General features: G+C 33.0%; 1 protein-coding gene across 1 annotated transcript; it reads right to left on the bottom strand.

Moving 5' to 3' along the window:
- Positions 1–12517: 12517 nt before the first annotated feature.
- LOC112024805 (transcription factor DICHOTOMA) lies at positions 12518–13976 on the bottom strand. The gene is made up of 2 exons (XM_024057451.2): positions 12850–13976; positions 12518–12743 (listed from the first exon to the last, which is right to left on the bottom strand). Exons 1-2 carry the CDS (start codon positions 13907–13909, stop codon positions 12688–12690), a joined length of 1116 nt encoding a protein of 371 aa, XP_023913219.1. The 5' UTR covers positions 13910–13976; the 3' UTR covers positions 12518–12687.
- Between the last annotated feature and the right edge of the window lie 1542 nt (positions 13977–15518).

The raw sequence follows: 15518 nt of genomic DNA, 5'->3' as shown, positions 1-15518 counted from the left end.
AAAATTTGGCTCTACTACTGGGGATGCTCTTATAAGGCATTTCTGCTAATTTTAATTAACACTCATTGAAAAAGCAACGCTCACTGAAAAAGAATTGATGAAAATAATTGTTCTATGTTAAAGCTTATGTCATATAAACATACACAAACCCGAATGAGGATTGAAAAAGAAAGCTAGAGAGAGAATCATAAATGTGAGGGTTGAACAATTTTTTATATATATATATTTAATTCTTTCTCTATATGTGATGTTGGTACTTGCCACATCATCAAATTCTGTTACAATTAGTGAAAATGCCTTATAAACAAACCACAAAGAAGGCAAGTGTCACAAAATAAACCATAGGATAGTTTCATGTTTTAAGGGTACACCACAATAGTGGTCTGTGTGATTTTCCCATTTAAATTTAAATCCAATGTCAAAACATGAGATTGGATTTCAAAATTTTCTTTTTCTACAGTTTCATTCAAGTAATTTTGATTTGAAAATTAAATCAAAATTCAAAATGCTAGATAGGATCTCAAATTGTAGGGTTCTTACTCATGCTTTGAGCTCCAATAGAATTCAATTTTTCATCCTTAAAATAATCTCTTCTCTTAAGGGTAACAATAATTTTATTGGAAATTCATTGAAGTAAATGTTGGGCCATTGTAACCACCGCACACCCTTAGTGCGATGGTCACTTCACAGGTACAAGTGATTGTGAGGTATAGGGGGTAAGGGTCAGAGTTTAGGTCTCCAAGATAGAGTTTTACATACATATACACTTATATTAGACTAGAGTAGAATTTTTATCTTGTATATAAAAAAAAAAAATGTTGGGCCACAGCCTAGATATGAATTAGGAAAATCAAAAAAATACTAAAATTAACAAGTGAAGATCTGAAACCAATAAGAAAATAAATCAATCACATAAGCAAAAGATTTATTAGAAAACTCGAACAATTTGAAGGAAAAAACCATTGTACCAGCTTTGAATAAATAAAAATGGTTTTCCTCAATGCAAAAGACTTCTACTTTTATGAGATATGAGAGAGGTGTTTGGTATATAGTTGTGCTCTCAATTTTGAAAAGGCTAACAATTTACATACTTAAACCTCCGACACATTACTTGCGTGAAAGGCACTCATCATTGCATAAAACGTGAATAAATCCACTTTAATTAAAATAAGCTACATTTTCTGAAGTTTATGCCTACTATACACTAATAATGGAAACAATATAAGAAATTGCCTCTCAATAATTACAATGGAATACTCTCACAAGACTAAAAACTCAATGTAGTAGAAATTGCAAACCCAAGCCTCACAAATTCTCTTTCATTGGTGCACTTCCTAAAAACCCTAAATAAGTTCTGAAAATTTTCATCTTCCCTTCTTGCACTCTTTCGAAAGCAAAAAAAATTTATGTTTGCTCTCTTGGTTTAATGTTGAGAATATTATTTTATGTACCATTTCATATCTCTAAACCATCATAATTTTTCATATCGATATCAAAATTGGTATAATTAAACCTAATTTTTCGACACCTACAAATATCGACTGTACTAGTCAATTTCAACAAGTATTGGTTATATTGGTTACGAATGTACCAATTAATTAATGAATTTTTGCTCATAATAAGATTCTTTAATATATTGGTATTCTTTAATATCATATACCAAGTTATACATGATTTAACTTTTGTTAGGATTATATTATTCAATAACTTTCTATCGGATGCATTTTTTTGATAAATTTATTGTTAGATTACATTATATCTTCTTCTATCTCACATACGTGCAAAATATCAAAATGATCAAAGATTAATAACTATGTATCTACAAAATATTTAAATTTCAAGTGTTTTTAACTTTAAAATTATACAAAAAACATAAATTATAAATAAATAAAAAGGTAAATAGGGTATGATTAACATGAAATTTGGTATACATGTTAATATATATAACATATAATCTAGTAGTTGGATTTTCAATCATTAATCTGCTAAGTGATATAACACTAAAAAAAGAAATATGTCAGATTTTACATGATCTGAATAATTCATATAATGAGAAGCTATTGTTTTGAATTTATAAATATACAAATTATTGATATTTATATATATTCAAAATGGTTTATTTTTTCATAAAAATAAAACCTTCATTGTGTCTTACGATCAAAGAAAACTGTCCTTCCATTATCTCGTACAGCCGCCACACCACTGATGAAACCCAAAGTAGGCTGGACTTGACCAACTCAACAGTAGCATATATCAGTACTACTGTATACTCATTGAACAAATATAATAAATGTTTCCGTGATGAAGTTTTGTATAATGGCCTACATTTTGTAAAATTCTAGACACAAGCGTGCTTAGACCTGAGATATATCAGTTTCAAATTAATGTCATTTGACAGTTACCTAAACCATTTACCAAAGAGACAGTTACTTAAACCTTTGTGTTTGTGTTGGGTATGATAATAATGACACCAACAGGGTTCTGAATAACATGAGTTAAATTGTGTAAATAGGAGAGCTTAAAATAATAATAATCTTTCTTCTTCTTTTTTTTTATAAGAAATAATCTTTCTTCTTGATATATACAATATCATTAAAAGGTATACAAAAAATCAAGGTCATAAAGTAGATGTATTGTTGTACTTTCAGCTAATGACTCTTTGGGTTACATAGCCATCTCACACCCACTGGCTTGTGGACCTCCAATTTTACAGGTGCAGTGGTAGTGACTGTTAGGTTTTTAGATCTCTTAACACAATATGTTTAACTTAATATTAAGCCAAGTTGATTAACAAGTTTGTTATTCAAGTCTAGGTTAAACAATTATGAGCAAAATAAATATAATGCGAAAAGTAAAGAACACAAAGACCTAATGACCCAGGAAAATTAAATCGGTAAAAAACCTGGGGAGAATTTGACCTAATTATTTTCAAGGTAAAAACAGATACACTATGAAAGAATTAAAATTTTACAAAAAAACTTAAACCACTAACATCCTAATGCTACTTCGAGTAGAGAACTCACTACCATGATCATGTGACAGCTCCGAGTCCACGGATTACTTCTTTCCTTGAATTTGCACCAAACACAAGTTCTCCTACTTGTGACTTTGAGACTCCACTCAAAGGTTTTGTACTTTGAAGAATCTTTGTGCAGCAACTGAATCACCACCAAAACTTGATTTTAGATCAAGACTTTGGTAGAGCTTTCCTTGTGTTTTAAGGTAAACACCTCTCAAATCTCACACGAGAGAAAACACAAATCTATTCAAAGACATTTAAAATGTGGCTAGAGTTTTTTCTTTTATACTAGGAGTGAAACACTTAACCCTACACGTCATATGGGCTTGGGCTGCGTTTGAAATTTTTGTAGAATTTTATGATCTGCGATTCTTGATCGATCGAGCCTTACTTTTGATCGATTGAGCTTTGCAATTTTGCACAATAAATTTCTACTCAATTCAAGTGTAGATAGCAACTTTGAATGAATCAACCTATAAATTCCTGAAACACTTAAACAAAACATAAACGCATGTGTCACAAAACATAAAATAAACTACACATATTACAATGAATAACCATCATATAATGAATAAACATCATAATATATAAACCCATAAACAATGTATCAAAGTTTGTGAAACAAGAACAATGAACATACATCTCAAAATAAAAAATACATAAAAAAAACTGCTCCCCCTATTCCATAAACTACTCCCCCTATCTCATCTATCACACTTCCCCTATCTATATGCACTCCCCCTTTTTGTGACATATTGCCAAAGGGCAATCATGGTTGATCCGAGGGTGGAGCCGATGGAGAGGCACCTCTAGTGGCAGCAAGCTCAGCCCGTAAGACAGCAACCTCATTGAGCAAGTCCTAGAGTAGATGTCCATGTGCAGACTGGACTGTAAGTATGGTCTCCAACATAGATCTTGTAGAAGTGGCAGTAGATGTGGATGGCTCAAGATCCACAATAGTAGTGAGATCCACATATTCCTAAGCTGGAGGATCACCAAAAGGAGGACTTCAAAATGCATCACTTGTAGAAGACTCGACTCTAGGATGTTTTGAGCTAGCCTTTAACTAAGTTGCTTTATGCCTAAGAAAGGTGGCATCTATAGGAGCTATGATATATGCATGCTCTGAAGCGGGAAAGTCCTCTAAACCTAAATCTAGGAGGATCCTATGAATAAAAACTGGGAAGAACAAACCATGTGATTTAGCACTACTCCTATAGACATCTACAAGAGAACGAATAAAAAGAGTAGAAAAACTCATAGGAGCATCAATGATGAGAGTGTACAAAAACACATATCTCTTAATGGGAATCGTATGTATATGAGAGATAGGCCAAATACTATGACAAGAAATCCTCAAGAACAAATAGTTGAGCTCAGTAAGCTTATGAGTAGTAATCCTAAGATCAATACCCCAACTAATTGTAGTACCGGTGAGAAGTGACATGATGTCATTAATGAGAGGAAATTCTATGTATGGATACACAAGTTGCTGTACCAAAGGTACTTTGAGAGCTGTAGCCACTACCTCTTGGGTAATGACAAACTCTTCACCCCTTATCCAAGTCTTCACAAAGTGAATGTTAAAGTCATCGGTGTGAATAGAGAGGTTTGAGTAAAACTCTTTAATCAATGCAGCAAGAAGAGGATGTTCTACATCTAGAAGTGGTAACCAACCTTGACTCTCAAAATTCCTATGTATTTCAGGATTCACCTTATGTAGAATAACCTTTCTCTCAGCCCAAACAAACGTAAAGACGTTTAACTTCTCATAGGCATCATTATTAGACTTAAACTAGAATCTAGTCCTATCAAAATCAGAAAAGGAGGAGGAGGTAGTTTTTTCTTTGCTTTAGTTTTCCTAACCCCAACTCTAAGATCAGGAAGGAAAACAAAAACAAAAACAAAAACAAAACATAACACAAAAAATAAGGGCAAACTGCATTAGAAAGGGACAGAGCACAATATATATCAAGAAATTGACAAACTATATGATGCATGTAATGAATGCACATATGATGCATGCTCTAATGCACAAAACTTGTTCAGTTTTACCAAATTTACCAATAACTGACTTAAACAAAAAAGTTTTAACCAAAAAAAAAAAAAAAACCCCAAATTTTAAAAAACTCACTTTTCAAAACCAAATCAAATTGATCAATCAAACATTATACTAGTTAGAAAACAACATATAATGACTTAATCCATCAATTTCACAAGTCAATTTCAACAATTTAAGCTTAATTGAACAAAAACCCGAATTTTGAAAAATTTCAAGTTCTAGATTTTCAAATCCTTCTCAAATCACAAAATTGATCAAATTAATGCATGGGAATCATGTATATATATAATCTAAGAACAAAAACCCAATGATCAATTTTGAACAAAAACAACCCAGAAATCCAAAATCTCAAAATCCTCTTTGTTTGACATTTTGAAAAGATTTCATGAAAAATGCATGAGAATTGTAAACAAATTGAAAAAGGAAGGGTATTTAGGTCTTACCTACACTTGAGGACAAAAACCCTTGAATATTGGAGGAAAATGAAAAAACATTCTTGGATTGGATCGGTCGAGAGAGAAAGGGACGAAAAGAAAAGAAATTTTTTTGAACTTTTGAAGAACATGTGATGTAAAACCTTTTTATTTTTCTTTCTTTTTGAAACTTGATCGATTGAGTACCAATCAAGTACTGATCGAACCAGACAGAGAGTTCCCTTTAAAAGAGCTTACGTTATTGATCGGTCGAAAAATAGCTTCGATCGATCGAAATCTGAATAAAACAGATTTGATTGATCGAGAACCAATCGAGTCAACCCGAGAGCAATGATTAAAAATCAAGAAATTTTCGATCGGTCAAAAAAACACATTCGATCGATTGAATCTGCACCAAACATATGTTCTCATACTTGTGACTTTAAGACTCCACTCAAAGGTTTTGTACTTTGAAGGATCTTTGTGTAGCAACTAAATCACCACCAAAACTTGATTTCAGATCTAGCCTTTGGTAGAGCTTTCCTCGTGTTTTAAGGTAAACACCTTTCAAGTCTCACATGAGAGAAAACACAAAGTTATTCAAGGACATCTAAAACATAGGGTTTTTCCTTTTATACTAGGAGTGAAACACTTAACCTTACACGTCATATGGGCTTGGGCTGCATTTGAAATTTTTGCAGAATTTTCAGATCTGCGATTCTCAATCGATCGAGCATTTTTCGATTGATCGAGCTTTGCAATTTTGCACAGTAAATTTCTACTCGATTCAAAATATAGCAAATAAACTTTGAGCAAGCCTAAGCCTAGACTCATTGTTTTGATCATGGTTTGCCAACATATACAAAATGAAGTTCAATACATTTAGTTCATAAAGTCTTAAAACCTAACAGTGACTGTAAGAATAGCACACATTGTCAACATGATTAATGACATCTAAAGCATACTCTTCAAATGAAAAAAATACACTTTGCTGAAGATTTGTTTTATTATTTGTATATATTTCAGGTCAGTTCTGTTGAAATTAATAGGATTCCATCATTTCATCCAAAAAAAAAAAAAAAGGTATTCCATCATTTTCCAAAGCATGAAACTACCTAATATCTTACAAAAGGGTGTAACAGATGCAGAAATTAATATGTCGTAAATAATATAATCATCACATACACACAATTAAGAAGTCTGTCCTTCACTTGATACTAAGTTATAGGCAAAAAACTTGCAGATATCATGAAGGAATATGTAAACTGTACCAATGACAGCATGTGCTCTTATGTGAACTTTGTCTACAAATACAAACACTAGTTCAGGTTTTCAGTAATCCTAGGAATCATACAATATTTTGATTCTTCTTATAGCTACACTGTGGTTGCTTGGTCCAAACAGTAGTAATAGTCATCTGCGGTGAAGTAGTTTACTAATACAAGAGTGAAAAAGCAGAAAAAACTTGTAAGGCTTATATGTTTAGCCTTGATAGTAGAAAATAACTGGATGAAGTGATACACAATGCATTAATTGGAATAGCATTTTGCGTATATGAAATGAATGAGCATCAGCAGTGGGGCTTGTATATGCCAAATGTTAGGAACATTTGGCATTTAAGCCCCAAAAGTGATCAGCAATGGGAAGGCCATATCCCATATGCAAAAAAAAATTTGAGATTTAGCTATAGTACCATCTCAAATGTAAGATGGTACTGTAACTGAATGGTATAAAAAAAATAATTTTTTAATGCTTTTTAACCTGGGAATTTCTCTCTCATCTCTCATTATTTCTCATCTTTTCTCTCTCTTCGTTCTCTCTTTCTCCTCTGCTCTGTGCTCTCTTCAGACCCAATACTCTCTCCGATCCTTTTTATTGCATCTGAAGGGTTTGTGGGTTTGGATTAAGATTTTGTTTGCAAAATCTCTTCACGAAGCTCCGTCGGTCTCTCAAATCAAATCAAAATCAAAATCAAAGCAATTTACTAGGTGGGTTTTGTGTTTGTGTTTCTGTAATAAAAAAGAGGATTCAGCTTGTGTTTGTGTTTGGGTTTTGATCTAAGAATTGTTGTTGCTTCGTTTTGCTCTCTGCTTCGTTTGCTATGGATTCCGATGGGTTTGTTATGGAATTCGATGAGGTTGCTATGGATTGGTGGGTTTCTGTGTTGATCTGGGCGTGAGGGTTATGGGTTGATCTGGGCATGGTGGTTGGTTGGGAGCGGTTGATGGTGGGTTTGGATCGGCGTGGATCGGCATGAGGGCTGGGTTTGGATCGGCGTGATGGCTGGGTTTGCTTGTGATTTTTTTGGATTGGAGTGAAGGCTGGGTTTGGATCGGAGTTAGGGTGGGTTGTTTGATCGGCGGGCTGGGTTTAGACCGGTGGGGTGGGTTTGGATTGGCGTGAGGGCTGGTTTTGTTGGTGATTTTTTTGGGTCAGAGTGAGGGTTGGGTTTGGATCGGAGTTAGGGTGGGGGCGTTGTTTGATCAGCAGGTTGGGTTTGGATCAGTGGGGTGGGTTTGGGATCGGCGTGAGGGATGGGTTTGCTGGTTGTGTTTTTTTTTTTTTTTTTTTTTTCCTTTTTTTTTTTCCTTATCTGTTTTGTGCTTGAGGTTGAGGGAGAGAGACGAGAAAGAGAGAAAGAGAGAGAGAGAGAGAGAGAAATAGTAAAAAAATAATAAAAAAGAATATTTAAATAAACTGGAAAAAAAAAAAAAAGAGTTTTGGAATGTTGAGTGTATTGAAAAATGGTATGTTATAATTGATAAAGTTGCTTTTTGGGATGATAAAATAGGATGGAATGAGATTTCCAGATGTGGATGCTCTTAGAAATTGGATAGTAGCATTTCGGCACTCAAAATTAGCTTGTGAAACAAATGCAGTCGAAATATAATGAACTGGATTTAGCAATTTTATAATTCTTTCCAACGAGAAGAACAAATACCCAGTAAATTTACAATCTAATGATGAGAAGAGGCAACAGATTTGACATCATTGGACATTTGGACTGTATTGACATCCAGCTAAATACTATCATTTTTGGCATCATAAATAAATGTGTGCATTTATCTATGATAGGCAATCTTGTTTATGTTACTTTTTATGCTTATTTTCTGGAAGTAGCTAGGTAAATATACTACTTGAAATTTGAGTGTCTCACATGCATATTGTCTACCCATGGCTTAGAAATAAAAGCATTTTTAGACACCCAATGAATATCTCTTTACCGTTAGTAACAAAAATTACATCACTAATATTCCATTTTATCAGAAAAACCTTTGCTGTTAATTTACAAGTTGAACCTAGAAAAATGCGCATATATATATATAAAGAGAGAGAGAGAGAGAGAGAGAGTCGCAAGGGTTTTTCTTTTTTCTTTTTTAGCTAATTGGTTGTTTACAGTAACTTAAAGGAAAACATCATTTTTAAGACAAAAAGAACTGCACTGTAGAAACTTCCATATTCTGTTTTTTAGCTTCTACTGTTATTTTCTTCAAGTCTACAATTAAGAATCCATATTGGATTAAATAATCAATTGTTTTCAGAAAGTCTTGAACTTGAAATCACCATTGAGGCACAAAATTGTGCTCTAAGTAGCTATTGATTTCCATTTTTTTTTAAATTACTTTCTTAAGTTTCTATAAAAGTTAGTGGGATGCATATGTCTGTCTTCATAGTTTCAGACTGCCATTAGCCTAGTAGATTTTTCAGTATTATCTTACCAGCCAAAATGTATTACTATTTTTCTACAGTTAACATTCTTCTATTCTTAATAAGAACAAGAAAACATATGCAAGAATCATTGGTAATCCAAACACAGATGCATGAAACCTTCATTGTACAGGGTAAGACCTAAGACGTGATAGTCTATATAGGATGATGGGAATTTTTTCTTAGGTGTGGCGTAAATAAGATTTTCTTTACTATTCATGAGCACAAAATGTTTTTGATTTTTTCAACTTATGAAAAGATGGCATATTTCATGAGGAAGCTTCTCAGTTTTGTTGATAAAAATCTCTCTCTCTCTCTCTCTCTCTCTCTCTCAGCTCTCTGAGAAGCTTATCTGAGAAGAAGAAGAAACTCTCTCTCTCTCTCTCAAATATTATATTTTTCATTGGCTTTAAGATTCAAATGAGAAATATAGGTTTTGAAGCAACATAAAAATAGAAAAATGTTCCCATATTGTAGTTACCAGGTTAGGATGATTTTAATTTCTCAGGAAACATAAATCAACTCCAACAGAACTCCCCTAAAGTCTATGCTACTGAATATATCTATGGTCCTGATTACTGAACTTTCTTGAGAAATTTCCTGAACTTCTCGTTGCTTTTTAGGCCAAGGTGACACATAAAACTGTTTTATAGTTTCAACAATAGTGTGTGAACTTCAATATGATATAGCATGACTTAAATTATATCAGTATAGTGATGTGTGAAATTGAATGACAAAAGTAACCATGTTTCATGTTTATGAAGTATGCCTCTGATCCAAAACGTAACTTTAGGATTAAAATATCAAATTTTTTTCTTCAATGCCATCTTATCACCACAAAGCTTGAATACTCAATTTACTTGATTTGAGAAAGTTAAAAACCCAAGAAATTTCCAAAATTGTAATCTCCTCCCCCCCCCCCCCCTCCCCCCGAAGTTTTTGAAACAGACTAAGTACAACTAAATTTTGATTTCTACCATAAATTTAATAACATGTAAAGAGAAGAACTTTAAAAAAAGCATTTTTGTTTGCACTACGTGGAATTCTATGTATTCTGGTTGATAGAACAGAACATGTTAATTAGTGCATATGGGTAGCTCCTTAAGACTTCTCTTATTCATGCATCTTTTGTATTAAATGTATATAGGCTTATCCAAAGGATCTTTTGTATCAACCAAAAGGCATCTATTCAATGGACAAGAATAAGCTTCCAGTGGAAAGAGTTGAAAGATTGATTACAATTTCCAGTAAGCAGAAAGCTCCATGGCTACTGATAGGCAAAGTAAGTAGGTCGTTATTAACACAAATTTTCACCAACTATGGCAATAAATATATTAATTTTTGATCTATAATATATAATTACATTGCTAGTTTGCTACTGAAAAATACCTATTTTGAGATAATGGTAAAACACTATCAGTTATGGATAGTCAAGAAGAATATTAAGCTTTTGTTTTTGTTATTAGGAGACTTTAGAGTAAATTATAGAAACATTTTTATTTAATCAAGACCAAGAAGATAGTCTGCCGATAACAAGAAATAATTAAAAAATCAGTGTGTGTGTATATATATATAATCATTTTGTAAGAGTTAATGCTTTCATACACCTTTATTTGTAGTCATAGCATCAAAACAACAATGGCTAACATGCTTGTTGGAATATTCATGTGTAAGATATGTGATTAGTTAAGAAGTAAAGTCCATTGAATAATAATGACAAGAGTAACCAGTTAATATTATATATATGAACCTGAATTTGTAGGCTTAACTTTTGGGTTAAGTGGTGTTCCAACAAAAAAAAACTTGTCAAGGTTCATGTTTAACTCTCACAAACCCAAAATCTAGAATCCCAACAATTGGCTCCCATTTAGTACACTGCAGAAGAGTACCATGTTAGCTCCACTAATGTTTGAATAAAGACTTGAAAAGGGCTTCTATTTAAGGGGGGTGGGGGAGGACTGCTCGTCCTTGAAGTGTAACTATCACATGAAAGTAGTGTGGTCAATTAAGTAATAAAGCCTCATATTGGATAAAATTAATAGGAGTATAGACTTAAACTTTTGGGTTAAATAATGTCCTAAAACGATATATGAATCCATCAAGAAGGAACTCCTTAAGGAATTAGTTTTTTACTCTCACAAACCCAAAATTCCAACACTTTTTTTTATTTACCAACTTCAATCATGTAAAATTTCCTCAAACACATCAAAGTCATTGTGAATTCCTTTGGCTATGGGACTGCAAAGGATATAGAACACCAATCTGCTTGCTATACAAGTCAAAAGGATCAGAAATATCATGTCATTGATACAATCAATCTTACTAAAGAGTACAAGAAAAAACCCTTCAAGAGATTAAAACAAGCAATTATAAAGTACATCCTAAAGCATAAAACTTTGTAACAAATTCAGAGGAGTGAAAGATGAAGATGATTTTCTCTATGATAGCACAGAAACATTCTAACTCATTTTAAATCATGCATAGAATTTTATCTATCTGACTTAGAGTCATTGGTTTTTGAAAATATTTACTTAATAGAACTCTATCATTATCACATTTTTATGACACTTACCATATTGAAATTTATTGACAATATAGACTTAAACAAATCAAAATGTGTTCATTGGTTTAGCTACAATCACTTTCTTTACACTTTATGCATGGAAGCCTTTTATTGATGTGACATGTTAACATATACATAGTTTCATTGAGGGGGAAAATAGAAAATTATGTAGTTTCATTGTTTGTAGCTTTTATATTCAACAAGGCAGAATTGCTTGAAAACTTCCTACCTTTGTGTCCATTCAATACTTTACTCTTTAATAAAAAATTTCAGCTATCAAAGCTCGAAGCTCGGAGAAAGTCAATAAAGTCAGATGATAATAGTACTTACTAGAGTTTTGTGTTTTGCCGTGGGATCAATCTTCTAATTGAAAACCACACAATTGCACACCAAACAATCTAAATCCATTTGGGGTATGATAATTTCCTTCTCTTGCGTGCTAGCCAGATCTGCCTTATACCCCCAAAAAGTTAGCGATGATCATGATTAGAGCTTCTAGTAATTAATTATATAGCCCTGAAGATGAAATCTCTACAGGTTTAATTGTGCACTTCAACTTAATAATTTGGTGCTTTTGAATGCCTTACTGAACCTCAAGACCAACTTTGGCATGCTATGTGCTCGTCATCAAGTTATAATGTTCTTATCAAATATATAATATATATATATTATAATAAAGAAATTGTCATGTTTATTGACTTATTGGGGTAAGAAAAAAAATACTGGAAAGAAGGAAAAAGAAGACACAAATATAGATAGGTAAGCATTTTCATTAAGATTCGAAAAGTAAAGCAGCTGAAGTGATTGAAAGATAAATACCCAAAAGCTTTCCTGGAATACGATACACCGATTTTCTAATATTATAAACTTGAAGAAACAACCACGGCTTACTGCGCTAATGCGTAGAGCCTTGCACACGATTTTAGTGCAATAGTTGATTGGTGCTGCCCTCTAAAGATTTCCCACAGATTTGAAGTTCTGCAAGTTGAGAAAAAATTTGATATATCTGATGTTCGTAAGAAATTTAACAATATACATACATACATACATATATATATATATATATATTCTGTTCTTGGAATACCTGTAGAAAGATTGGTGTTGGTAATGGCATAAAAGCTAAAGCGTGCATTGGTGCTATTGATGTCCCAATTTAGAGGTGAATTGGGAAAGTAGTTGCTGCTCTCGTTGTTGGAGCTTGACAGGTTTGGCTGATAACCCAATCTCCCAGCTGGCTTCAACTTCCTTCTGATCATAATAGATTCCTCAAACATGTGAGAGCTAGGCTGTTGTTGAATTTCTCCCTCAACGACCTTAGAGGACCTTTCACAAGCTTCAAGCTGAGTCGGTGGCTTCAATTGTTGCAAGATTTGAGAGCATCCAGGTGCAGGACATTTTCTAGTGCACAATTTTTCTCTTGTCCTTTCTCTTGCTCTTGCTCTTGCTTTAGCCCTTGACTCTTTGGCAAGCAAGTGAATCTCATCTTTGTTCAGCTTCCTCATCTTCTTATTAGAAATAGTACTTAGCAATGCCGACGAGTTGTTCTTTGAAAGTACTATCCCTTCCAGGTTTCCACCATTATCAGTGATTTGGTTGATTCTTGAAACCACTTCACAGTCGAAATTAGTGGATGACAAACTGGTTTTAGCACACCCATTACAGTTCTGCTTCATTTTAGCTACTTCTTTGATCGCTTTCCTCGACTTTGTCAGCAACCAGTCAAGGGTTTTGCTAGCCTTGTCAAACCCTAGCATGTCTTGGAGATCAAAGAACTTGCGAGCTATCTCAATGGACAGCCTCACCCTTCGATCCCTCAACCCCTGAGACGTGTAAATCTTGCTGTGTCGATCTTTCTTCACAGGTTTCTTAGCAAGAAAATTAGAAACACCAAATGGGTTTCCGATATTAATGTTGTTTGAAGGCCTTGTCATTATGGGGTTGTTCGAAACTGAGAAATTGATCACAGTTTCAGGAATTGGTAAAACTGGACCCGCTAGAGCTAGCGGATCGTTTTGGTGTTCTTGGTGAAGGAAAATCTCGTCAGAAAGTTGCAGGTGGTGATTAGAAAAAGGGAGAGGAAAAGGTTGGTAAGAGGATGGGGGAAAGTGTGGAGAAAAATTGAGACTGTTGGTAGAAGAGAACATTTGTGGCTTGAAATTGCACCGTATAAAACCCTAGCCAGTTTTTTTTTGCTGTTTTTTTCTTTTTCTTTTTCCTTTTCTGTACAATGAAAACTACAAGGTAACCTCCCCCTAGAAGACCTCCGGTCCACTAACCTTTATACAAAACTTTTTCTATTCAATTCTTTCAAAGATTCACTTCTCTGGAAATAGCAACTAAAAAGTAGCTTTAGAATATAAAATAAATGTACACGTACTTAAATGGATAAAAACAGAGTTTGAGTAACTTTGAGGGAGATGGTATACCTGCAAACAGGAAAAAAAAAGTACCGCTTAGGTGTTGTATATTTTAAGGGAAAGTTAAATGGTGATAGTTACACATCGTTACGGAACACAAATCATGTTTTTGTTAAAATTATGAAATCTTTTATTTATTTATTTTTCAGTTATAAGTAAAATCATGTTTTTACCTGTGTGGGTGTGTAATAAGAAGTCTGTAACAAGATTTAGCTGAAAAAAGTTTATCTCTAAACCTATTAGGAAAATTTCTTATATCCATTACACAGGTTTTGATAAAATCATCAATATTTATTTAAGTTACATGATATATATATATATATATATTTGTTTTGATCCCTAAATAAAAAATTTGAACACCACCCTAAATCTAAATTTTGTTTAAACCTAGATGAAATAAGCTTGAATATAATTATCTTAGTACTACTTTCACAATATTTTCACAATAATTTTACAATAAAAGTTAGGTTATATGTTGTAATTGGTTTTTATATAGACCAACAACTGATATCACTTTTTTACATACTTTTAACAACTTATCACCTAAATTTTATAGCATTACCGTTAAAATTGCTTTTTCATTAAGCAAAATAAATAAATAAACATTCTCTCTGGACTATTCCAAACTCTGACACTATTGATACCCTAGAAAAAAAATTCTAAAATATATATGTATAATTTTATTAACTATCATATAATAAAAGATTCGGTTAGGGCATACATTAAAAAATATATTTTTAGAAAACTTTTATTGAGAATTAAAAAAATTATCAAAAATTTTGAAATTTTAAATAAATTTTTTTCAAATTGATTTATTATTGTATGCTATAATTAGAGCACACATTAATAAAATCCCCTAATAAATTGAAAAAGATTCTTACAAATTAATTTAGAGAAGACCGTTATGTATTAATTGATCACACGAACGCAACATATTTCTTCAAGTTTTGTCTTTTGTATTTTTTTGGGTATTTTTTATTATTCATATTTAATTATGTCTAGGGCTAAAGCTCGTACCCTCTAGGTAGATGGAGTGGATCAAACTTCAAAGAGAAAACCGTGAAGGGTTTGGAGGATAAAATATCTAACCGGACAAAGGAACAAGGTTATTTGTGGATTTGTGCCCACCTGACGTGGGAGCAGTGAAAGATGCTAGCTAGCTAGCTAGCTAGGCGATCGATGGGAATCCATTTAATTAAGCTATTGAACGAACCCGTTAATCGTCTTCAGTGAAAAAGAGTGAAACTGGTGCTAGGGTTTAGGTTTCGAGGAATTTGAAAGTGAATAAAGAGGTTAAAATAGGTTATCAATTATGGGTAGGTTACGCCATTGTGTA

The sequence above is a fragment of the Quercus suber genome, unplaced genomic scaffold, assembly GCF_002906115.3.
Source record: "Quercus suber isolate HL8 unplaced genomic scaffold, Cork oak 2.0 scaffold_316, whole genome shotgun sequence".
NCBI classification, from domain to species: Eukaryota; Viridiplantae; Streptophyta; class Magnoliopsida; order Fagales; family Fagaceae; genus Quercus; species Quercus suber.
This window is presented reverse-complemented; position numbering and strand designations above follow the sequence as displayed.

What these genes read in the sequence shown, in the direction of transcription:
- LOC112024805 (XM_024057451.2), bottom strand. Translation starts at nt 13,909, where the DNA reads ATGTTCTCTTCTACCAACAGTCTCAATTTTTCTCCACACTTTCCCCCA. An exon ending in CAACACCAATCTTTCTACAG is followed by an intron (nt 12,744 to 12,849) that starts GTATTCCAAGAA and finishes CTCAACTTGCAG; the next exon opens with AACTTCAAATCTGTGGGAAA.